The 26399-nt window shown below is 41.0% G+C and overlaps 2 protein-coding genes across 2 annotated transcripts; one reads left to right on the forward strand and one right to left on the reverse strand.

The window, feature by feature from the left end:
- Nucleotides 1-287: 287 nt before the first annotated feature.
- On the reverse strand, nucleotides 288-6911 carry LOC111593108 (serine/arginine repetitive matrix protein 2). The gene is made up of 3 exons (XM_023305708.2): nucleotides 5582-6911; nucleotides 1860-5504; nucleotides 288-1802 (listed from the first exon to the last, which is right to left on the reverse strand). The coding sequence occupies exons 1-3, from the start codon at nucleotides 6457-6459 to the stop codon at nucleotides 782-784; spliced, it is 5544 nt and encodes a 1847-aa protein (XP_023161476.2). The 5' UTR covers nucleotides 6460-6911; the 3' UTR covers nucleotides 288-781.
- Nucleotides 6912-16938: 10027 nt separating this feature from the next.
- On the forward strand, nucleotides 16939-26197 carry LOC111593092 (mediator of RNA polymerase II transcription subunit 15). The gene is made up of 6 exons (XM_023305688.2): nucleotides 16939-17169; nucleotides 17394-17499; nucleotides 20378-20575; nucleotides 24337-24590; nucleotides 24651-25858; nucleotides 25931-26197. Exons 2-6 carry the CDS (start codon nucleotides 17404-17406, stop codon nucleotides 25951-25953), a joined length of 1779 nt encoding a protein of 592 aa, XP_023161456.2. The 5' UTR covers nucleotides 16939-17169; nucleotides 17394-17403; the 3' UTR covers nucleotides 25954-26197.
- Nucleotides 26198-26399: the final 202 nt, after the last annotated feature.

The following is a 26399-nucleotide window of genomic DNA, read 5'->3' on the forward strand; positions in this document are numbered from 1 at the left end:
AAGAATTTATATATGTGGTAAATTTAAGTGAGGGGGTGGAACGGGGTTTTGTTGGACGTATACAGAAATAAGGAAAGGTGAATGATATAATATAAATCAAGGAAAGTTGAAACGAACGGAGCAAAGGAATGAAAATTCAGGAAGGTGCTTGAAGTAAGGAACAATTAATGAAAATTGAATTATATAGAATATATAGGGATTATCATACATACTATAAACAGCCAATCAGTTAATAACTTACAAATAAATTATCATCCAGAACTGTCAATGGAAAGCCATTTTTAGATATTCTACATACAAATGTATTTTCGTTTAATTGTAGAATTTTTGTATAAAGTTTCGTTAAATACATTATGTAATGTTGCTTACGGCTAAGCTGGACTCAATATGCTCCAAGTCGTTCGCATTATTTACAGGTTGTTTTTATTTTCTTGTAGAAATCAAATGAGCTAAATGTTAAGTGTCACACAATGCAGTATTAGTTCTAATAAAAAAATGTTTAACAGTAAATGCATTTCGCTTACAAAGCTTGATTGTAAATGATTGTTAGAAATTGAATGAAAGAAAACTAAAATAACATTATGATGTAATTGCCAGGAGCTCGTTGGATTGTTAAAAAAAGTATGTCTACGTTGTTGGATTGGCCTACAAGATAACAGCTTATAACTATTTTTTATGATGTGTTCAGCTGGTGGTTGGTGGTTCTAAGTACATGCAAGTAAAGTCGAGTACCGGCTTTTTAAGACTGACTTAAGGGATTTTCTTTGATCTATTTTTGTTATTAGGTTTCCAGTAGCTTTGGCGGCGGCTGACCATCGACAGATGCTTCCACGTGCGGCGCTGTCTCGGCTTCATTGAGATCGTTGTTGGCCTCGTCCAGGCCGGGATTACAGCCCTCCAGGTCTAGTGTCTTGGGCAGCGGTCCAATTTTCTGCAATATGTCTACGGGCATTATCTCTCGCATTGTCGGCACCGGCTGTACTGTGAAGTGTGATGACAACGTGGGCAGGGGTGGCGGCGTAAAGTACGGGGGCACCAGTGTCTGGGGAGGCGGCGTCGATGATAGCGGCGATCTTGTCAGAACGGGCACGGGTACGGGCACGGGCACGGGAACTGGAACAGGCACTGGAACGGGCACAGGTGTTGTGACAACGGAGGGCACAGGTGCAACAACTGGTGTTGGTGTCTGCGGATAGCACGAGTAGCTCTGTGCACCCAGCACAGGTATCGGCTGTGAGGCAATGGGTGGAGGTGCCGTTGCCACGGTAGTCATAGGCGGCGGTCCACGCAAATAATGTGGCAAAACATTTTGTAGTGGTGGCGGCGGATGCTTACTGAAGAATTCTTGGAGCATCGCATCCGCTTGCGCGGGCAGCGGCGGTGGCCGATGTCGCATAAACGCAGGCATGGGTAGACGCCCAGATTTCACCAGCATTGCCATGTACTTCGGATCGAAACGGGGCGGCGGATGCTGCAGCGGCGGGCGTAGCATGCGTTCACGTGACTTTATAATTGCACCCTTGACCGGATCGAAGTGATAGTAGCGGAATCTGGGCTTCTTTTTTACGAGAACTGGTTTGTCCAGTTGCGCCGGCTTAGGCGCAACGGGTGGCAATGGCGCAGGCATGGCCAACAGCTGTTCACGTATGCGCTGAAGCTTGGCCGCTTTAGCGGCACAGCGCTCTCGATACTGACCCACTGCACGTTCCACGGCTATTTCCACAATTTTGCGATCCTCGCTGTCACTCTCATAGTTGGGCAGCACATTATCCACAAAGTTAACACGCTTGCGTTTGGGTTTACTGTAAAGACTTAAATTTATTGAACTGCCGAGTTAGGAAATTTACTTGTAGAAATACCTTTTGTCCTCTTGTGGTTCCTCCGGCACAACAGGCGGCACAGTCGTTAGCTCCACAGCTGAATCCATTGACGGCACGATTTCCAACACATTGCCCTTCTGCACAGCTACGGGCGCAATTGGGGCCATAGGCAGCTCCCGCAGCACGGGTATAGTTGATGCCTCCATCAGGCTACCAGCACTATAATCATAATCTATAGGTGTAACCGTTGTGTTTGCCGAGTACTCAGTGTATTGGGCATAGGCCTGGTCCATATTGTAGGCGGTATCCATGTAGGCCGCATAGCTATCGTACTGTTCACCACTTGCATCTTGCTGCATCAGCGACATATTGTAATAATAGGCAGCGGCTTCCATGTTCTGATTCTCCACAAAGTAATCTGCAAGGATCTGACCATGTGGCGATCTGGATCTGGTACGAGATCTCGTTCGACTGCGTCTCCGAGAGGGTGAACGCGAACGGGAAGTGGACCAGCTGCGTCGCATTGGCGGCGATGGCGGCTTGAATGGTAGCGGAGAGCGTGAGTAACAGCGCTCGCGACTGTAGGAGCGACGGCGCGATGGCGGTGGGGGAGAGCGTGGACCCAGCATCTTGCAAGGAGGTGACAATGAACTGCGGCGTCGTCCAGGCACCACTTTAGTGCGTCGCCTTCGTAACGGGCTGCGACTTCGCGTCCGACTGCGACTAAGACTACGACTGCGGCTGCGACCCATGCCCAACCGGGACTTGCCAAAGCGTGAGCGACGCGGCGAGTGCATTGGTCGCCTACGACGCGGACTGGGCGAACGTGTTGAGTCCTTGCTGCGACTGGGACGCACGCTGCGTCTAAACCGATTGCGTGACACCGAACGAGATCTGGAACGTTCCCGCGTGCGCGATCGTTTTAGTGGATGGTGTGGTTGTGGCTGATGGGGCGTCTGCGAATGCTGACGTGTGGTCTTGGTGCGCGTATCCATAATGGTGGGTTTTACAATCGCTATCTCTTTGTGCGGCTTGGTTAGCTTGCCATCGGCTAACGATTGCGGCACAACATCCGCCTCATCCTTGTCGAAAATTGCGGGCTTGCGTGATAGTTTTAAAGGTGAAATAGTTAGTTTGATTGCTTCACGATTTGCATCAAAGATATTGTTAACTGGCGACACTGGCCGTGGTTCCTGCTCCTGGTCCTGCTGTTGCTGCAGCGTCACTTGTTGTTGTGGTTCCTCCTCGCTGGTGGTCTTGAGCTCCGGCTTGCGATATTTGTTCATAATAGCATTGCGCTGTATGATGAACAGCGACTCCATTTTGAGCAGCTCTTCGCAGAGATCATCGCCCGAATCGTAGTTCTCACGCATCATTTGTATGCGCGCTAAATTGTCCTCCAGACTTTTTAGCTTGCGCAAATCCTTGCTAACATTGTTCTTTTTGTGGCTGAGTAGCTGTTTGTCAGCCACCGGTTCCTCCACGATAGTGGACTGTGATTGTGATTGGTCACCATCATCCATGCTCATCAGCTGATGGTCCTTTAACTCCTGTTTTTTCGCATAATTGTCACCCTCATCGGTGCTGGAATCATTTTCATCGTCATCGTCATCGTCGTCGTCGTCGTCATCGTCTGCGTCATCGTCATCGTCATCGTCATTATTGTCATCGGAACTGCTGCCGCTGCTACTGCTGCTGCTGCTGCTGCTTGACGTCGCCTCTGTGTCGCTGGAAGATTCTTCGGCAGTGGAATTGCTTAAGGAACTATTTGTCGTTGCCTGCGTTTTTGCAGCTATTGCTGTTGTTTCGTTTGCATTGGAGCCCATTATAATACTCTTCATGAATTTTTCGTACAGATCGTTAATGTTAATCAAAGAATTGTCGGCGACAGCTGTTCCGACCACAGTCGGCAGTTGTGGCGTTTGCGGCAACTTGGCCTTGGGCGGCGGAGTGCTCTTGGCATTCCACAGCGCATTCGAGTCATCGTCGTCGCCGTTAAAACGTGTTGCACCTGTTGATGCAGCATTTTTGGGCGTATTGCTGTCACCACCGGCCATGGAGTCATCATTTTCCCAGTTGTCTATGTAGTCATCAGTATCAGGACTATGCTCATTATTTTTGCTAGTTGTCTCGCGGGGCACCGTCGGCGGTGGCGCGTTGGCAATCAGCACACCATTGCGCATTGGCACCTCCCTCTCGACTTCACGATCTCTTGGCGGCGTCACATTGCGTTCCACCTTGATCTGTCGCGGTGTGAGCAGCGGTGGCGTCTTGGAGCGATTCTTCTCCTGCTTGATGACACGCTCTTTAAATTCGTCACTGTGGCGCACTGTCCTTGAGTCGCGCTCACGTGAGCTGTTGCGATAACTACTGTGCCGGTCCCCGTTACGTTGCATGCTGCGGCGCGACAACTCTGTGGAGCGCCTGGGAGAGATACGACTGGACGTTTCAGTTAATACTGTTTCACGCTTGAATGGATTGTTATGCCGCGGCGGCGCCGTCTGCCGTTCCGGTGTGCAGCGACTTTTTGAAGCCACATCTTGTTCAACAGGCTCCTGCTTGATGTGCACCTCCTTGGGTGTTTCCTTTTTGTTACGGTGTTCGGTGCTTTTACGCAACAGCTGTTCCTTTGTGGCCAGCAGCGCCTCATAATGCAGATCATTGTCCTCGAGCAGCGCTCCAATGCGAATGTGAATCTCATTGTGTATTTTGAGCTGCGGCGGTGTCGCTTTGGGAGGCTCTGTATTGGGTAGCGTTTTTATTTGAAGATTTTCCAGTGGGGGCGTTGTGCTACGCTCTGCAGGCAATTCGGTTTTTACTTCGGCAGTTTTTTCAGCTGGCTGCTTATTGGGTGGGCTGCTAGCTTTCTTCAGTCTTGGCGGGGATTCGGCAAATATATCAAAGGGTTTTCCTGCTTCGATTGGAGCCTGTGGTGGCGTTAGTTCCTTTTGGTCATTCTGTTGAGGTGTGCAATTGGCTTGTGGCAGTGGCGGCATGGGCGGGGTCTTTGCTCTAATCTCTGGCTTGCGACTATGACTTCGACTTCGTGTGCGACGATTTAACTTCTTATTATTATCATCGGCGGTACGATCTCGACGTCCATCTCTCGTTACTGAAGAGCGCTTTTCAATTAAGCGTGATGTTGACTTGTCTTCTCGGTTCCTCTCCTTTGGACGTTCCCTTTGCTTATCCAAATGTTTCTCTTTGGAGCGTTCTCTTGACTTGTCGCTTATTCTTTTGTCATTGGAACGTTCCAGTTGCTTATCGTTCGAACATTCCCTTTTCTCCTTGGAGCTGTTCCGTTGCTTATTTTTGGAATCTTCCTTTCTTTCTTTAGAGCATGTGCTTTGCCTCTCTTTGGAGTGTTCTCTCTTCTTTTCACGGAATCGGTCCCTGGAGCGTTCTTTGGGTCTTTCCTTTGATCGATCTCTTCTTGAGTCCCTGGAACGATCTTTCTGTATCTCGTTAAAACGATCCCTTTGCTTCTCTGTACGTTCCTGGGGTGCCTCCTTGATTCGCTTGCCTTGATCCTTGCCCGATTCTCTGTTACTTACACCACTGGTATCCTTGCCGCTACACTTGCCCGGATGTATCTCTTTTTGTTTGCAGCTTTTGTGATGTACATTGGCACATTCCGAAATCAAATTGAAAATGAACGACACTGGCGGCTGCGATGTTGTCCAGCTAAAAGTAGACACATTTCAAAAGCTCAACATAGTTAACTGTTTCAAATGGGCCCCGTATATATTTGGTATACTTACATTATATCAGACTGTGTACGCTTACTGCCTTGGCTTTGACCTTGGGCCTGACCGGGTGGCAGCGCAGGTCCATATGAGCTTGATGGCAGACCAGGCTGACCTTGAGGTCCATTGATTGGCGACACTGACGACAGTATGGGTGATGTGCACCTCGGCGTGGGACCTCGATTGAAAGCAGGTAGCCGATTAAAGAACATCGGTGGCATACCACGCATGCCACCACGCGGCATCCTGGGCATAAAGCCTCTGCGCGAATAGTCAATACACGGTGGACGCATATGAAACCTCAGTGGATTGAGCCCATGAAAAGGATGGGGGTTGGCATGTGGCGGTGGTGGTGGCGGTGCGGCCGCTGCAGCTGCTTCAGCTTGTTTTTCCTTGCGTGCTTTTTGCACATCCTCCACATTATTTTGCTCCTCTGCTGAGGAGTCTGTGTCCGAATACAGACCCTCACTGTCATCGGCTTCGTCTGGTAATGCACACGGAGATATAGCCCCAGTATGAGCTGCTGTGCCATTTTCCACCGGGTAAGCTTGCGTTGGCGTTTCTGATGATATTTTAGTAATCGCGGTCTTGCGTCTTATGGTCTCCAGTTCCAGAATAGCGCGCACTTTTTCCTCACATTTGTCCGTATCGATTTGTGTCAGCTTGCGCAATGTCTTACTCATAACGTCCTTGGCGAGCATTTTCTTCAGTGCTGGACTAGCGTTGCCTGGCTGATGATGCGGTGGCGTGACCAGCTCACCTGGCTCCAGGCTATTATCCCCATCTTGTAATTCATCGGTTAATGCAGCGACCTCGACAATTGACGGCGTCGTCTTTTGTGTTTCGCTGCCGCCGTTGTCACCGCCTCCATCGATGCACGTCACAAGTGACATTTTTTCATAAGATTGAGCGGAAACGTTTTTCGTGTTGAACTAGACTGATTTTAGGTTCAATGGCGGCGCCGCGTTGCGTTGCTTGCACGATGAAAATATGTAGTAATCAATGCGTTTGCGTTTGCGGGGTGCGGGTGTGGGTGTGGGTCATCCTCATTGACAGAGCGGTGTGTACTTGCTGAATTGTTTCTTGATATCTTGATGGACGCCCGTTCCTGCGTTTTCCACGTTCGGAATACACGCTTCGTCGCATCCACGTGCACACGTTTTAAGTTTGCTTTTGTTTGAATACTTCATGTAAAAAAGTGTTTATGCATTTTCAAAGAGCTAATGTTCATTTTTGGGTCATGACTTGCGCAGACGATACCGATACTTTCAGGGCTGCAAAGCGATAGTTATATCGAATCGATGAAAATATCATTTGCATATAAGATTACCTTTAATATCGGCAGCCAACCATTACCATATTTGTGGAAGTTTGAGTAAATTAAAATTAAACTAGTTTTGTATTTCCAATAGAAATGTATTGTATATTTTAGCGATAACATACTATTTTTAATAAGCAAACTGCACAAGAGTATGCAATGGAACAGCTGCAACAGTTTGGCAAGCACTGACGAGTAAGGCAGTCAACTATCGATAAATGACAAATGATTAACGATGTACTTCAAATTGACTAAACGGAACGTAAATTAAATTTAATGCCAATAAAGTAAATGCATAATGCGTTTACCAGCGCAAATTGAGCAAAAATGCGCGCAAACATCACACTTTACATCAAAAGCCACTTATTTCCGCTTCCTACCGGCAATGCAAAGCGCACTCAAATGCGAAGTGCAAATAAATGACAAATAACGAGTACACCTGCTCCTCTTACCTGCTCGTTGTTGGCCCAGGCACCCAACTCAAGCGAAACGCTTTTTCCCTGTTCACAATTGAGGAAAAGCCACAACGTCTGCGATTATGACATAGCACATGGGAAAGAAAAAGAAGGGCCCTGCAGCCCAAGCATTTTCGCCAGCAGCCAAGAGAGTGCATCGAAATCAAGCCTTGGGGCTCATTCAGCCGGTGGCCTGGCCACAGTTTTTCTTGGCTTGTATATATTTGCATGGCAACTTTCACCGGTTGCTGCAGACCGAAAGACTTGTCACTATCTCTGCTGCTGCTGGTGCTGTCTCGACAGCTGCTGCTGCCGCTGCTGCAGCAGAGGCGAAAGGTGCAAATTAATTTGTAGCGCTCCAACAATAACCTTCCTCGCTTTGTCTTTGTCATTAAAGGTACTTTAAGTGTAACTTCTTTGAAAATCTTTTCTCGTTTTCCCAAAACTTCAAAATGTGACTTGCTATCGCTTTCGCAAATCGTATTTGTTAACTCAGCTTGCAATAAGAAAAATCCAACCATTGTCTAAAAAGATGTCGAAAAACAAATTCAGTTAAATATTCATAAGTATATATAGATATATGTATAACAGTAGCGGACTTTGACATTTCGTTTTTTTTTTCGTTTTCGTGTTGCCGCATTTTTTGAAATTTTTGCCATGTTAGTGTGAAAAACCTTGTGCTTTGTTTTCCTTCACGCGCAAGTCCTGCAGTTTTTGGTAAACATGCGTAAGCAAACGAAACAATGCGTCTATTCATTGCCTTTCTTACCTTGAAACGGCTTGAATACACACACGAGTTAACAAAATTGCCAATTTGACAATAAGACTAAGCTTTTCCGTAGGGGTTTAACATGCTTAAGCCGCGTTTGCATCTGGATTGGTTTAAGGTTTTTAGAATATGCTTACATTTTAGAGGCTGTACCAGTAAGACAACAATTTATGTTACAAGCTCTGCTAGTTTCCCTTAAAACCCTTTGTGATTTTGCTCTTCAAACTTCTTCTCATTCTCAATTTAGCTAGTTTCTCAAAGATTAACTCTGCTGGAAATTTGAACTTTTCCAGTGATTAAGCTTCGCTGTTCTCTTTAATTTCAAATTCTCAAAACACTCCCATAGTTATAAATCTGACAATTAACATTTCTAAATGCCATTTTAAGTCAAATATGTTTGCATCAATTCTTGTTGTTGTTGTTGTCGTTGAGTATTTATGATCTGCTTAACAAATAATAATAATAGAAAAAAGCGTTAAAAAGCGCAACGCTTCTTGGGCATTGAGGGCGACAGAGTTTGTTGTTAGTTGTTGTTGTTGTTGTTGACAAATGAACACTGCAAATGCCACTGCCTACAGCTACAGCAACAACTCCAACCAAACCAACCAACCAACCAAGTCATTGACATTCAACACGAAGCATCGAAGCCAACTGAAACTAAACAACCAACAGAGCTTGAACTAGAAAACTGTTAAATGGGCTTGCCAGAACGGATGGTGTTAATTGCTGAGATAGATAGAAAAAAGATGAAGTTTAAAAAAACAGCACATCCAATTGGCCTTTATATACAACAATAATAATAAAATGCAATTTAAATTTCACCATGCTTCAAAACAAAACTATCTTTAATTTGCGGATCTACACATTTGAACAAAATAGAATGATATGGTCACCCTTAATTCCAGTTCAAATTAGTTTTTTTGTAGTTGCACACGCTTTCATCTCATGCGAGCTGGAAAGCTCGTTTAATAAATACATATATAAATTTGTGAGGTGCTAAATAGCTGATGGCACCTGCGTGTAGCTTCACATGAGGTAAATGGGGGACGGGGCCATGCGAACATCGTCAATTTGCTAGAATTATTCTTTCTACTGATGAATCAGAAAATAAACAAACAAAACTCAGCTCCCAGCCAAGTTGCTCCAGTCCAAGTATTAGTAAATAAGTTGAACCTGCTCATTTTTGATACTTGTTTCGACACTAAAGATAGAATATTCGATTTCAAGAGTATATTTATATTTGAAATATAGACTTGAAAATTTAGATTCTTGGGAACCATTGTAAGGTAAGCTTCCACAGTTCCGTCCATTGTGGGCATGGTAAGCTCAGATAAACTCTTTTATGCACAACTCCACAAGTAGCCGTTGAACTGCTCTTAACTTTATATAACATTATACGTATATTATAATGTAATGCGGGTGAAACACCGTCCACCTGATTCATATATCCACGCCTTTTGGTTACCAAGCTATGCAGTTGGATTACTGATTACTGTAAGACCTATAAATTACAGAATCCATCAATCTCGATATTCGGTACTTTTTTTAACAAGTGAAACTAAAGAGTTATGGTTAGTAAAATAAATAAAGAACGGGGGAGCCCGCTACATTGCATCATGTGAATACCCGCTGTGCTTAGCTGCATAAAATCTAAAATTCCCCCTAAAAAAACAAAATAATATTAAAATACACTGAAACTAATTGGAGTCCAGTCTCCCGTGACCAACTTGATATATAATTGTCGCTTCGAGTGGGAAATCGGATGCGTTCTATGCATGTATATATGTAAGCCGGGTTACAAAGCTTCAGAGTTGGTGTCCGTTCGCAATTGATTCGTTAGATAGAGCATTGCAAATTCGACCACAGCTGTAAAATATTGGGAATGTCACGCATGACAAGCAAAAAAGATGTTTACTTGCTTTTTTCTGCTGCTTGTTTACCTTTTTTCTAAAACTTTTTTTTTTAACTTTTTACAATCTTTTTTTCATTTTTTTTTAATTTTTTCTTTATTATTAGCTAATTTTAAACAAAATCAAAATGGCGTCAACAAATTTTGCGCCTGTTATTTACGAGCTTTGCGGTGTTTTATTTTCTCTGCTTTTTTTATTATTTGGTTTTGTGTTGTTTCGTGTACATCTGTGATTAGTTATTAGGCAGACAAGCATGTCTATGCATGTGCTTGGTGCACACATACACATTCACATATACACATGGACCAGCATCGCTGTCGAGTCGTAAAGCCAGCATTAGCAGCACCTTTGTTTTTCACCTGCTGCCTGTACATTCCCAGACATTTCGCTGAGCCAAGTCGCTGGTGCCAAGTCTCCGCTTGGTACAGCCAATTCCCTAACTAACAAAGCGCAAATCAAGTTGCTTCAATCGAAACACACACAAAAAAATGTAAAATTAAAAATAATCTTTCAAGATCTGCATAATAAAAAGAAAATTGTTTTGCTTAAACAACACAAACTAAATAATAACAAAATAAAATTAAAATAGGCTGATTAAGTCCCATATAGTTAGCTACAAAATTGTAATTCGCTGCATAACGAATTTGAATTCGAAAATATGCAAAATTAATTCACACTGACTGCACAATTGCGCCGTAGACATTCACAATTGGCTGCCATATGCATATATAATATTGAAGAAATAAAAGCAAAAGTAAAGCGCGAATTCACGTTCAGGCTAATTAAAACTATTTCTACTATACTATACTATACAAATGAGATTCCATACATTGTTTTTCCTTAGGTTCAACTGCGCTTAAGTTTTATAAAAGTTAATTTGGCAATCATTTAGTTAATTCCACAGATGCTATGACCTTGAACTTGATCTTGAATATTGTTAAACAATTATGTAGATGAGCACTGAAACCAGAAAAGTGAGCTCACACAGGTTAAAGACTTAAGACGTTGCGACATATGTTAGCAATACAAAAACTCACAGAATTTCATTTAAAATTTAGCACGCGTTAGTGGTAGTAATTGTAGTAAAGCTTATATTAGGAATAAGCTTTAAGAGTTTCATTTATAAAATATATAATATATTTTATTTTAACCAAGATATGAAAGCTTTAAGATAATATATATTTTATATATAAACAATTGGAATAAAATATTGCAGGTATTCTCCAATATTTATTTATGAGGTAGACTGAACTCTCCATCTAAGTTTCAGACTCCCTGCATAATATATAACATATTGCAAGTAAATTAATTAAGCTTTGCTTATTGTACACAATGGAGTAAAACAAAGCTGATGCAATTAATGTTTTTTTTTTGGTTTTCATCTGGAATCGTTAATTAATTTGGCATTTCTGTTGCTTTTCGAATTTTATGCAAATCTTTTGAATTTCGGGAACGGAGAGAAACAATGCAAATGAAATGAAACTGAAAAACAGAAAGTCATGCGAAGTTTGAAGCCGGCAATTAGTGGAAGCTCTGACAGACTTGAATTCAAAGGCTTGGGATGCTGTAATGTCCAACTCCAGATGTTTAATGAACTGAGAAAGAGGGCGTGGTCAGGCGTCGCGGGCGTTAGCGTTAGCGTTCGCGTTGGCGTCTCGTTACATAAGCCAATGGCGAGCTGTAAAAAGAAATTTAATAACTAAATAAAACTCAAATGTGAACTGAGAGCTGAAATCCAAAGCTTTGTGCGACGACTGCGTTTGTTGGCTTGTGACATTTAAAAAAAAAGACTTATGTAATTATAGTGATATAAAAGAAAACATAAATAAAGTCGAGATTGCATAATGACAACGGTCAAACGCCGGTGCGGCCATTAGGTCATTGAGATATAGCCAAATAAATGAGCGTCTAGCATGATATAAAGCATTAATAAGGCGAACGTAAGACCCACATATCGCCGCTTCCCATTCGATCGGCGGATCCGTTTGAATACCTTTCCCATAATTTATAAGAATTAAATAATAGATGCGTCCGACTATACAAAATCGTCGACAAATGCCAAAATGCAAACAATACTAAAAAAAATATAATAATAATAAAAAATACTAAAAAATTAAAAAAAAAATAAGTGCTTTCGCTTATAAAAGATCATAAAAAAAAAGAAATAAACGTAAACAAAACGAAGCGGCTAATTTGAATGCTCAAATTTATGAGAGTCATACAAATAATGATATTGACTAATGAATCTGTACAGTTTCCATATACTATTATTTACTTATATTTTGTGTATTATAATCCGTTTGCGTTTTTATCTATATTATTTCTAAATTATTTCATAGATTCGCTTGGCTTCTGCTATTCGTGTTGAATTTCAGCTCAACTAACTCTGAGGTTAAACGGGCACCGAGCAGCGAGCAGCGAGCAGCAGGCAGAGGGCAACGGCAGCTGCTGAAGCAATCAAGATGAACCCTGGCCAAGCACACACACAGAGAGATATATATATATAGACATGCTATATACTCAATATTGTGTACATAAATGTCTTTTGTGTGTGTAGTGCACAGTGCAATGATTTGTTGTTAGATGCTGCGACCACAACAATTATTTAGTAGTATACGAGAGTGATGGAGGCGGGAATACCCTAAGTGTAAACAAAAGAGTGAGAGAAAGAGTGTGTAAGAGAGGGTGAAAGGGGGAGAGGGAGAGGGTGACAGAGGGAGACAGCGAGAGATACAGAGGGAGAGAGACAGTGGGGTAAAGATACAGAGAGAGTTGCAGAGAAAAATATAGAGAACGAGAAGAGGTAGAGGCAGCGAGAGAATGGTATATTAAAAGACTAAGAGAGGTTAGAAAAAAAGGGAGATAGAGGAAGACAGAGACGGGAGAAACAGATTCAAATATATATAGATATAGATAGAGTTAGAGCGATAAATAGACAAATTGAAAGCACATCAATACACACAAATATATCCTAAGTTAATATTTAAAATCATAAAAATCTGCTGGCTGCTACTTACCACTTATTTAGACATCAATATACCCCATTTAGAAGTATTGAAAAGGGGTAAAAAACACAACAAAAGTCTGTACTACAGCAAAAAGCGAAATGTTTATGTTTTATTTATTTTTTTTTTAATTTTTTCGTAAGCAGCAACAAGTTTGAGTGGTGCAACAACAACAATAACAGCAGCAGCCACAGAGACAGCTGCCACAAAAGCGACTTGATCAACGGCCGTTGCAGTGCAGCCAAAGTGCGACGTTGACGTCGACGTCGACGTCGACGTCTACGCCAACGACAACAAATTTGAGCTGAAGCTAGTTTTACGAGATCCGAGTTTTAATTTATTTGTGCGCGTATGTGTGTTTGGGGGGGCACCTATAATTTTTTTAATGCGAAGCTTTTCATTGCGCTACTTAAACAGATCGAGCATATCGCCATATAGTATATATATATATAGACAGGCGTATGTCTGTATTTTAATGATGTATTATAAATATTTTCTATTATTTCGTGTTTCAATTTCTTTGTACATAAGTATTCCTTATGTTTATGGTATGGCATGGCAGCAGCATCATTAAAAATATTATATTCGCACACTGCTTGGCCTCAATAAGTCACAAAGGCTCGTCACTTTGCTTTGCTTTTAATTTAATGCACTAAGAAGTAAAGTGTCTTCATGTTGATTAGTGCAGTGGTAAAAGTTGAGATTAGAGAGAGATTAAATTGATTTTGGTATACGTATAAATATTGTACTTACATATGGTGCGAGTAGTACTCCTGCCTAACCTAAGCACCTGCCACTCAAATATCGTCTCGAACAGGTGCTGCTGTACTAGGTTTTCTGGTTCGCCTGATCCTTTATTACTAACTTTTTCACCACAAATAGTTATTTTCCATTTCTTGTGTCCTTACACGAAACAGACGTTTAGGTATATCTCTGAAATCCCTTTCAATTGTCGGCCCGAAATACTGCGCCGTTGAGAAACTGGCATAGAATTGTAACTGAAGCAGCAAAAATACAAATGCGTTCAGTGTGTTCATTTTGATAAAAGCGTCGGCACTTCTTGAGAATCAGCGATAGAATAAATTAAATTCATCGAACACAAAATTTGAATGTGAAAATCTTTTTAATGCTGGAGTGAAGCTTTTTATGCCTGATAAGCCAAATACTGAGAAATGTGTTAATGAATATATTTTTGTTTTATTTAAATACATTTTGTTATTCAACATTATATTTATATTCATAGAAGTCCATTTCATGTTCTATTCGTTCATTAGGTTTTTAGTTTCGATCTGATTCATGGTTACTAAACTCTACTGTACAGCATAGTCATTGCTTACTGAATGTGTAGCAATACGATGAAACATTTGATGATGATAAAGTGTCACGATTAGTTGATTAAATGCTCAATTATTTTTATTTAGAATAACAATGTTGTTGCAATATTTTGTTTATCCACAAATAACTTTTCAGCTAAGACTTCTTAGGTACAGACGTGTTGGTGTTCCTGTAAAATCCCTTTGAATCTTCGGCCTTAAATGGTCCTCAATTGACCAACGGTCGTTAACTGCCAACAGAAGCAGCAAAAATACTAATGCGTTAAACGTCTTCATTTTGAAAAAGCTGCGATACTTCGTGAGGATCGGCGACAGAATAAATGAAAATTATTTGAGCAAAGTGCATATATTTATGCGCCATAAATGTCATAAACACTTTAGTACTCACTGATAAGCGGAGTGTACTGCAGTCTGTTTACAAATGTTCATTTTATTTAAATATTTTTTCTTTGCTTTTCCTTGAAGTCCTGCTAAGTGGAAACTCTGGATTTATTTTGTTTTATTTTTTATATTAATTTTTGTAAATTTTCCATTTTAGGAATTTTGTAAGTTCCAAGCTCTCTTTATAATGCTCATATGCATGTGGAACATTTCGCTGTGGTTTCTTGGTACAAACGGTGAGGTTTTCCTGTAAATATCCTGCTGATCGATGGCCTGAAGCTCAAGCGCCTGACATTAACGTGCTCCTTTTCGTTTTCAGTGCCCTCAACGTTGTATTTCATTAAAATCAGCAGAAATACGAACACGTAAAGTAGTTTCATTTTGATAACACCCGTAACTCGCGCACTATGTGAGAATCAGCAGCCAATTAAACGGAATTCATCTCACTTAATCATATATAAATTTATAACGTATGGAAAATGCAATTTTAAATGATGTCTTCGTCGGTCTTTGCACTCTGTCGGATGATTGGCAAAGGGCGATCAATTGAGAATACTGACTACTGATCAGCAATCATTATCAGATTTATATATTTTATTTATTTATATGGCTGTTTTATAATGTATGTTTTATCATTTACATTTAAATAAGTCGATTTACTATACATTTTCTATTTCATTTATTTTTATTTTAAATCTTCTTTTATTTATAAACACATTTTATGTTTCTTTTAGAACTTAATCAAAATTGGATTGCCAGCGATATCTAAATTGGGTTGAGGCCTGAAGTTTTCTTGGCAGGTATTTCGCACTAATGTTTGATGACATATCAGCAAGAGCAGTATGATTACTCTACACAGAAGTCCTTTTATGCTGTCCATACTCAAGAATCAGTTTGTCTTTAAGCTCAAAATCGTGCGTCTGAGTACTTTGCTTAATCTTTGTGGAATAATGTTTACATCGTGAAGTCATAAAGCAAGCGAAATTTAAGAGCAAATTCATGTTCAAGTATATAAGAAATTATCAACGAATTTTCAATTAAATTCGATTTGTGCAGTTCAGTGACTTCTTAAAGTGCTGTCATCTGAAATATAATACATAATATATAATAAATAAAATAAAAACAAATATAATTTCATTTGTTATACATATAATATAAATTTGCAATTGGCTCTGCCGTGGTCTGCCTTCCCCTTAGCCATATTTGTTTTTATTAACAAGTGTTGGGCGTTTATAATTATATTCCCGGAATCCATGACAAAAATAGTCTGTTTATGCATAAGATGCGAAACTCGAAACGAATCAAAAGGCTTACGGCCAAGAATTCGAAAACAAAAACAAGTAAGAACTGAGAAACTAACGCACACCGATCTTTGCATTAACCTGTAGACATAACATTTATCATTTGTTTATTCTAAATATATAATTGATAGAAATTTAATTTAAAAGCTATTCGTAGGCAAGTTTGTTCGAGATATCATGAAATGCGGCAAAACTTTCCAGTAAAAAAACTTGATTTTTGTCTAGCTCATTTTATTGCGCATTCGATATAGTACTTTGATCTGGCCAAGGTATTGTTAGCTAACTTCAAAAGCAAGTTTACCCCAGACGTATCATATATATGACTTGTGATACTGTTAATTAAGTAGCTAGAGTTAAACGATCTTTTGCTGTGCGTTACACATCTCATGACTAATTTCTAATGCTCTTCTAATACTCTAGAGCATACAAAATATTTTTGTAATATAATTTGTGTCTTAATGGTCTACACAAAAAATTGCTGCGTAGCTGCTCTGGCAAGCCAATAAGCCGCACCCGAAAGCTTTTAAGCTCGCAGTCAAGCTCGGCTGCCAAAACATATACAAAAAAATTATATATATATATATTTATATATATATGTGTGTCATATATATATACATTATCAAGCGATTGTAAGTGCTATGAGTGTATGTGTGTGTATTTAGTTTTACTCTTATTTTTATTTGTTTCTTGTTCGTGTTTTTTGCTGCTGCTGCCGCCGATCGTATACTTGTTCAATGTGTGTGCGTGTGTTTGTGTGTGAGTGAATGCTTTTTTCGCGTGTGTATGTGTGCATGTGTGCATGTGAGCTGCGCTTTCGTGTGTATCTGTGGCTGTGCAGTCGACGCCGACAGACGAAAAAAGTTTTAAATCTGGTAGAAAAATCTGAAATGAAACGCGTTTGTGGCCTCAGACGGCGAGTGGCAGTCGTACAACAAAGACGTACTATTTTCTCTCTTTATCCACCTGGCGGAGCTCTGCTAAAGTTGGCCAGACAACTTTTTGAAAAACCGCAACCAAAAACGTTCCAACAACAAACAAAATATATATAAATAAATAAACTGAACTCCTTTTACTTTTAACGTTAACTGAGCGTCATTGCTGCTTAAATCAACAAATATACAAATCTCAATGTAAGTGGAGTACGAGTAAAGAGACGAAACAACCGAAACCAAATGAAATATTAAAAAAGTGAAATTTTGTACAATTTGGAAAGTGCATGACAAAAATTTGCCAAATCTGTGTGCATTAAATTAAAATATTTCCCCTGAAACGAAAAACAATCAGACTTCTGGATGAATGTGCAAGAAAAGATATGGAAAATCAAATCATATTTATGTATGTATTTATTTTATAGTGCATAATAGATGACCGAGAAGGATAACGTATCCATGGCTACCGTGCAACTGAAGCCCGACTATGCGGCTAGTGAGGTGTACAGCACCGCCAGCGAACCGCCACCGGTGAGTAAATATTTCATATATATATATATATAAATATATATAAATTGGATAGACGTTATGATTATTATATATATATATATATTGGTTGATTGCGTTTAGTGCGTCAATTTGTTATTGTTGAATGACGAGCCTAATTACAATTTCCATATGTCATTCGAGTCTGGCAATTATTTGCGCTAACTTTGTATAAGCTAGAAGCGGGTCAGCGGCGATCCAAGCGTTACTTGGCCACAGCCCAACAGCTGCTGCAGTAAAATAAATAAAAATGCCAGGGTCATTCGATTGGCCGGCACATCCGTTGCGGGCATATGGCGCGTATGCGCAATATGTCGTTGTCTGCATCTTTTGCAATGTGAACATTGCCTCTGCCTGGCTGGCTGCACGTGATCATTTTCACTAACTACGTCGACTTTGCAACTGCATGCATAAGCAATTTGGCTGCAGATAATAATTTTAATGCAATTTTTTTCAATTATTATGACCCGGTACTGGCGAATGGCATGCAACGTGCACAGCTTCGACAATTGTTCGCGACGTTGACATTTTAAGACAAATGGAAAAATCCAAATGAAATAAATAAATCAAAAACAAAAGCTCAGCCTGCAGCCTGTAAATGGGCACAGCGCAATTCTCAGCAAAGTGTGAATAGATTTGTACCCATTTGCAGCGGACCAACTCAACTCAGCTGAGCTGAGCTGAGCTGAGTTGAGTTGAGTTAAGTTGAGCAAAAAGAAAACCCGTTGGAAACCAAATTTAAGATCTAATACAATAGTCACGACTGTAAATACAAAACCTCATAATGATAAACACAAACAAATATAATGTGCCATGACAACATCAGGCAGCTACAAGAAAAACAACAACATAAAAGAGAAAAACTGGCGCAATTATATTGAAGCCAAGCAGCTCGATCTCAAGCTTCAAGAACTGGGCGCTATGTGGGCTGCAATTGATTTGAAATTTGCATAAAAAATGCATTTCGCATATTTGCATTTCGTACATCCGCATCAGCCATAAATTGCAGCAAGCTCGCAGTTGCCGTAGTCGCCGTAGTGAAAGCTGGAATTGACGTGATTTTCTCAGTACTTGGACTAAAGATTAAGACATGATTTAGCCGGCTTCAAAGGCACAATGTCGGCAAGAAGCTTGAGATCTGTTGCCACTGTAGCCAGCCATTGATTTTCAGAGTCATCTTCTTGCTGTCAGCCTTCGAACCTGCAGCTTTCACTGTGGCCTTAGCTTTAAGCATAAGTTGAAACCTTCATACAGCCAACTCATTAACCTTTTGTTTTTCTCTCATTTTATGTGCATTTGTGTCTGTCTGTGTTTGCGTGTGTGTGTGCCTTTGTCCACCAACCACGAAATAAATTGTTTTCCTCTCACACACTTCAAATAAAAAATTGTGAATCAAAACCTGCGATTGACAATCAACAAAATTTGAAAATACATTTTTTTATGTAACTCCTACCACCTCGCACTACACATCAACAACAACAACAACCACAGCTGGGATTTTTTAACTTTAATCATCAGGTTTGTCGCTCAAGTCTTTTGTCTTTAACTGCACCCAAGAGCCACAGCTACACAAATAACGAGCAGCAACAAAAAACATATCAAGAGTAACGAGCAGCAGCCGTCGTTTTTTCTTCTTCATTATAATACGCTTGTTGTTGTTGTAGCTGTGCCTAACATTCACCAAATAGCACTTCACTTCACTTCACTTTAATACTTATACTTTGCCGATGCCTTCGACTCGACTCACTTTCGCAATTGCATTTGCTGGAAAAATAACAACAGCAGCGAAAAAATGGGCACAATACTCACGTAGTAACACACTATGCCACAATCTAAAGGTGTAAAATTGCACATTTCGCTGAACATCACACACACACACACCTGCGCCTCACTTGACTGACTGCACCCACGCCAAACTTTACAAAGGCGTTAAGTCTCTTCTTCTCTTCTTTTCTATTTTGTTTTTGTTTTTGCTCTGTTGGCCTTTTTATTTCCTCAAAACATTTTTGCGGTTTTTTGTGTTTGTCTCTTTTTTTTAAGTATTTCCTGTTATGCAAGTTTTATATGAATACACATATATATGTTATATAGCTTTTTGTGAATAACATATGCCAAAAGGCTAGATCGGTTATCTTGATTTTGCTGCAGCTGGAAGACGATTGCGCATACTTTACGATAAAGCTAAATTTAGTTTCTATTCATGTCTGTTCGTATGTCCAGCTGTTTGTCAATAAAGTCAAATTCCAATCGTTCTATTTATGTCCGTCTGTATGTTTAGCTGTTTGTCTGTCTGTCTGTTCGTCAAGCCTGTCCCATATGACTTGCCAGATCAATATTGTTTTTGGACTTGATCAATAGCTTACATCACGGAACCTCCGCAGTTATTGTACAAATACCTCTTTCATATACCTTAAAGAGCTTGATTTAACAGCAGCTTGTCAATTTTTGCACCTACAAGAACTGAGCAAATATTTGGCAATCGTTTTGCATATTCAAATAGATCGCTTAGCTAATTCAAGTTTCAATTCAAGTTAACAAAATCTTGTTTTATTCTTATTTTGCTATAATTCATTTCACCTTAACATTCAACTTGTTTAGCCTTAGTTTCGTATCTGTTTTCTGTTTCTTTTGGGCACCTTGCACTCTGCATTTTGATACGTGAGCTAAAAAGTCAAAAGCTAAACACAAAGCCATGCAAGGTCGATGCTTTTACTCGCTCTTAAGGTCAACGCCAACAGAGCACATAACACTTTTACTTTTTAATTGTAGCATTTTATAAACGTAGTCGGGAATCGAGAAAAAATAACTAAATACGTATTATTATTATCGAAAAACTAATCCTGATTGTTGCTTTTGCTTGCAGGCGTACAAACGTCAAGCGAACTCGGTAAAAATAGCCAAGATTACGGCTTTTACCATAGTCGTATCCTCGTTCATATTGGGCGCATTCATTTTGGCCTCGTCGTACCTGCAGGCCAAGGCCTCCTGTGACCAGGTGCAGGCCCTGGACTCGGTGCTGGAGAAGGAGCTAATGCTGGAAACGCTGCAGCAGGTGAGCAAGGTAAGTGACTGCTGAACGCCTCAATGCGCAGCCAAACTAGATTTAAAGATTAACGTGAGAGACAGAGAGAGAGGGCGAGAGTGAGAGCCACACTTCGTATCAGTCGGTGTCAGCTTTTGCGAGTCGCCTATCGCACATATACATATACGTACATATAAAATTTATATGATTACCTAATGTTCATAATGTTTATATGGCCATTATTGCTTTTTGCATCGTTCGCTGCGCACGCCAAAACAGATTTTCAACCGCAACATTCAAATTATAAAGGTAAATTAACGATAATTACCGGAAAATGTCCGCATATAAATACACATGTATATACTTATGCATATGACTGATAGATGCGTGTTAGCTGATTATTCCCAGCAGGTACATTTATTGCACGCACTATTAGTTGCCAAATGGGTCTATAGTATTTTAGCGGGCAGCAAAACAGCTGCGCCGAGGGGTTTTTTCGCTGTTACACTCGATGAGTGGAAAACCCCAATGAGCTTTTAGCTTACAGACAGCTAAAGTGATTGGAAATTGTTGTTCCCTTATAGTAATCTAGTTTCAAGTAGAACAGCTTGAGCAATAAACAATAAAAAAGAAAAAACTTCAATGAATCAGTCTAAAGCACATTTGAGTAATCAAGTAAATAAAAGAGAAGTACCCAGAAAAGCTAATTATATTTGCATTATTCAGACTGCCTATTTAACTTAAGCATTCATCTATAGATAAACATATCTTTACTAAACTAAACTCTACAAGTTAATGAGAAGTCATCGTTTAGTCTAGAGAACATGTTAAGAAAACTATAAATAAAAGATAGGCAAGCTGCTGACACAGTGAACCTTCGATAAGGCAAACCTTTGCTGTCAACACAAGATCAAATTAATGATATCCATAGTGTTACAAGTTGTATAAACTTATATATACACACATATATATACAGCTTATAGCGCAATCTTTTACCGCATTGCATGCATAAGCAAGGCAATTGAATGCACATTCACATGCGCATATTCAAACATTCATATTCATATTCATATTCATTTGAGATTGTATAAGTGCAAATTGAATTAGCGTGTTGCGTGCTTCCTTGAGAAATTTCACTTCATGTAATCAAAGCAGCCCATTAAAACCCAAATAGCCGTACCATAACAATCGCATATGGTATAAACCAAATGCCATGCAGTGGCTTATGGGTGTATATATGTATAGCCAGCTACTTGGCCGATGACTGCACATAATTCAAATTTAATGGCATTTTCTAAAAACAGCTGCAGAGAGCGTTCATATTTCTATGATATATGCCATATGCAGCCAGCATTTGCATAGCATCATCAATATTCAATTAACGTGCAATGAAAGCGCCCATAACAAACAATAAAACTAATTGAATGCATAGATTAATATGCAGCGGCAATTAAATTTAATTTGATGGAAAACAATAAAAAAAATCATAACAAAAAAAGCAGCGTCATTTTAATGCTGTCAATTTGGAGTAGGTTATTCAACCCAAAAAAAAAAAAAACAAAAAACGAAACAGAAACTCTCTATATAAAGTGTTTTTAGGGGAAGCTTATGTAAAGTCGTTGGTGCAATGAAAAAATTCAATCAAGCGAAATTCCCATAATTTGACGCTTAAGTGGACAGAGCTGAGCTGAGCTGGGAGCTGGGAGCTGGGAGCAGCTTGCGACATAATCATCATCAGTGGCTAACAATTGCGAATCAAATGGCAGACAGAGCCAAAGTGAAAGCAGCAGCCACAGCAGCATGTTGCAATGTGGCGGTGCATGGCACAAAAGCAGCTTTGAAGCTGCACACAGACACACACGCTCAGTAAGCTGCTCAAGCGCGGAGGAGCGGGCGTGGGCGCGGCAAATGCCAGAGATCATCAGCTGCAGCTGCAGCAGCAGAGGCAGCCGCAGCAGCCATAATGTATTTGCTGTCACTTTTTGCTTTTTGCCGGCTGGCGCCGCTTGGCACCGTCACACAAATAGACTAACAGACAGACAGCAAGACAGCTTGTAAGTCGTCAACACACACACACACACACACATACATAGATCAAAAGAGACGCAGTGGAAGACGCGTTGACTGTTTGCCATTTAAGGCAAGTTGCGCGCTTAAGTCTTTCGTTTTGGGCACGCAAACAAAGCCAGAAACTTATGGCTCCAACTGATGATTATGTAATGTCAATATACACACTGGCACACACACGCTCACACAGTTATAGATGATTTATAATTGCTGTGGCTGTTGTGCAAATTTGCAAACACTTTGCCAGTTGCCTGCTATACATTTTTAATTATGCTTCGATTTTCTAAAGGAAATTCTACGCCAGTAGAATATCAATTTGCTGAAAAAGGCACTTGCGTCAATGCTAAAAATAGGACAGACAGTCGGGCAAAAAAGTAATTGCACACAGACGTTCAATTTGTAATCATTTAATTGTCATCTTAATGTCTGCGACAGCGACGTGTCTAGTTTTTAATGCTCGCAAATGTTCTGGTGTAACAGATGCGATTTGCCTCGCTTGGCCTTGAAACTCAGCTGAAAAAAAAAACAAAATGAATAAAAACAAAACAAAAAACAACACACAATTAAGAAAAACAAAATTGAGCTGTAAACTGGAGTTGGAGTTTAGCAATTGGCTAAGTGGTGTCAGGCACTGAAACTGGAACAGAGACTCGACTCGCTGACTTCGTTTCAGAGCTCGTCAAACAGGTTGGCTCAGTTTTAGTTTCAGTTACTCATATTTCTGCTTTTATTTTGAGTGAAATTTTGTCGTTTGATTTCGGGCGAAAAGCAATGACTCAGCTTAAGATGCGATGTACAAATGCTTATGCTTTTTTTCATCTTGAGCGCAGCATCTGCTGCATCATTAAAACCAACATCAACTGCGCCTCATTAAGCACTAATGAAGCTGGCTGGCTATAGCCTCAGATAAGCTGGGAGGCTGAACAGACACAAACATTCCCATCTCAAGCTAATTAGATTTTATGCATTTGGCCCAGCTTAGTTTGAAATTGTTATTGCAGCTGTCCAATTAGTTAATAACTCTTCCCTTAACTCATATTCCAATGTCAAGCCAGAAAGCCATCAGCTACCGGATATATTTATATAGCTCTGATTGCTGCTGCTGGCGACAGCTTAACCAGGTACTCAAAACCTGCCAGTACACCCACACAGCCCCAGCTACCTCTGCCGCTCAGCCCCGTTGGCCACTTGGTCCACTATCAATCATCATCATCCGCAGCAGCAGCAAACGCTGCCTCGCATTGAATTAATGAGCTTTTTGTTGTTTTGCTCAACAAATTATTTAAATTTTGCTATTGTATGAGTTTTTTTAGACACACACACCTGGCCATATAAGTGTCTGTGTGTGCTTATGTAATATGTGTTTGTTTATTTGTTTGTTTTTTTTTTTTTTCAAATTTGATGGCATTTTACTTTTGGTTTCAGTCACAGTTGCGTCTGACGTATTTTAGTATCTAGGTTGGGGTCACATCTTCTGACGACAACGTCGCATTGTTAGTGGCACATAACAATTGCAGCCACTGTAGGAGTATATGTATATTGCCAGTACGTGCTTGATGGCCCCAGCCATTTTAAGTGGTTTTTTAACAAAAAGCAAAAACCAAAAAATTAAATAAGCAACAAAATGCGACAAATACATTTCCTAGTCAAAATCCAAGCAAAAGCCTTGAGATATTTTTGTGTTTTTCGAAAAGTTAACATTCTAATGTGGTTTACCTTTTTTCGTTTTACAGGAACTACCCCGAGCTGAAGCTTTGCTCGGTAAATCCGATGTTGGTGAGGATTTGCAAAATCTCGATCACGATGAGGCCCCGTTGGATAAGAAGACGGAGTCAAAGAACGAAGGCATTGAGCGCAATGTCAATGAGCACGACAACACCTACTCGGAGAGCGACGAGCCCGAGGAGATGCAAAAGTTCCCAGGCAAGATGCCGCTCGAGCTGGACTTGAGCGATCTGGCCGCAGCTATTCTGCGCAATAACAAGAAGTAAGCACACACCACGCCCTAATCCCTGCTATATAAACTAATATGTATAACGTGTTATAGATCCCGCATGAACTGTGTGGTGGAGCGCAAGCATGCCGAGGAGATTGTTGATTCACCCTCAAAGACCGTGGCGCTGCCTTTTGGCGTCAATCTGACCACCGATCCAAAGAAGGCACGCATCACCGGCGAACGTATTTCCATTTTCTGTGATGGCGGCGACGATGAGGAGAAGGAGTCCAAGCGCCAGCGCGAGGAGGATGACTCTGAGGAAGATGTTGAGCCAATGCGTCCCATGTTTATACCATTCCAGCGTGTGCCCATTCCCTTTGGCCGCATTCCCGACCAGATGCCACTCACTCATATGCCCCAGCGCATGATGCCACCAGCGATGCAGCAGCAGCTGCCCCAGCAGGGTTCGATCATCATTCGCCAGCTGCCCCCTCCGTTCCAGCATCTGCCCATGCGTCCACCCATGCCACCACAGGTGATGCAAGCACCACGCATGGAGGAACAGCCACAGCAGCCTCAAATACAGACCATGCGCATCCATATGCATCAGCTGCCCTTCCGCCAGCTGGACTTGACCAACGATATGCCCCGCGAGCAGGAGGATCAGCGTGAGATGCCACAGCGTGTGATGCCACAGCGCGAGATGCCACAGCGTGAGCTGCTGCAGCGCGAGATGCCCCAGCGTGAGATGCCACAGATTCAGATCCAGCACATGCCTTTGGGCGTAGCACTGCAGCGCGTGGGCATCACCGCTGACGATCTGCGCAACATTCAACGCATGGCCGAGGATCGTTTCACCGACGAGCTGCGTCGCCTGACCGCCGAGGATTCTTCTGATTCCAATGAGAATAACAACGCCAACTCTGATGAGGAAGAGGAGCACTCTGAGACGCCCATGGCATCTGGCGAGCAATCCACTCCAGTTGCTACAGCAGCCCAGGCCCAGTCCCAGTCTCAGTCCCAGTCAAGCCAGCAGCAGCCTGAGCAACAACAACAGCAGCAGCAGCAGCAGCAGCAGGAGTCCAGTGAGCAGCAGGAGGACCAAATGCCTCATATGCAAATCCAGCGCTTGATACTGCAGCCACTGCCGGAGCAGCCACGCGATACTATGACCCCGCCCATGCTCGATCAGCCACCACAGGTGCCATTCGGTCGCATGGTCTTTGGACGTAGCCTGGCTCAGCCCGTGCGCATTCCCGTGCCCATGATGCAGCCAGCCGAAGGTGGTGCCGTCTCCGAGGAGTCGCAGCGACCCCACTGTAAGAACCGCTGACATATCTAATATGTAATCCACTAAGCTCTCTCTTGTTTTTTCTTCCATTCTCTTCCAGTCGTCCAGCCTCGTTCCGTTTAAGTAACAACAACAACACGCCTGTGATTGCTGCTCTGTGAATCGAATCCTTGTTGTGGTCGTCGTCTTTGTTATTGTTTATTCTATATCAAATTGTAACTGTGTCGTCATCCTTTGCTCGATTCCAAAACAAAATGAAAAACAAACATCTGTAGCAGCCCCCAAAACGCCAAAAAACTGAAGATGTCAATCGATAGAAATTTTACGTTTTGGTTTCAAAAAACAATCTCTGTATCTCCTTTTCCTCTATAACTGTCTATCTATAACTCTATATATCTTTATAAATATATCTATATATGTATTTGTATATTTTCGTAAAAATATTGTATGTATAAACATTCCAATCGGTCCTCTCAAATTTTGTGAACAATGTTTTTGAATTAATTTCTAACGTTTTGAATTGTTTTTCTTTTCGTCCCCCTTTTTATTCACAAATAAATCCGATTTAA

This window comes from Drosophila hydei, unplaced genomic scaffold (assembly GCF_003285905.1).
Source record: "Drosophila hydei strain 15085-1641.00,03,60 unplaced genomic scaffold, DhydRS2 tig00000001-arrow-pilon, whole genome shotgun sequence".
In the NCBI taxonomy this organism is placed as follows: Eukaryota; Metazoa; Arthropoda; class Insecta; order Diptera; family Drosophilidae; genus Drosophila; species Drosophila hydei.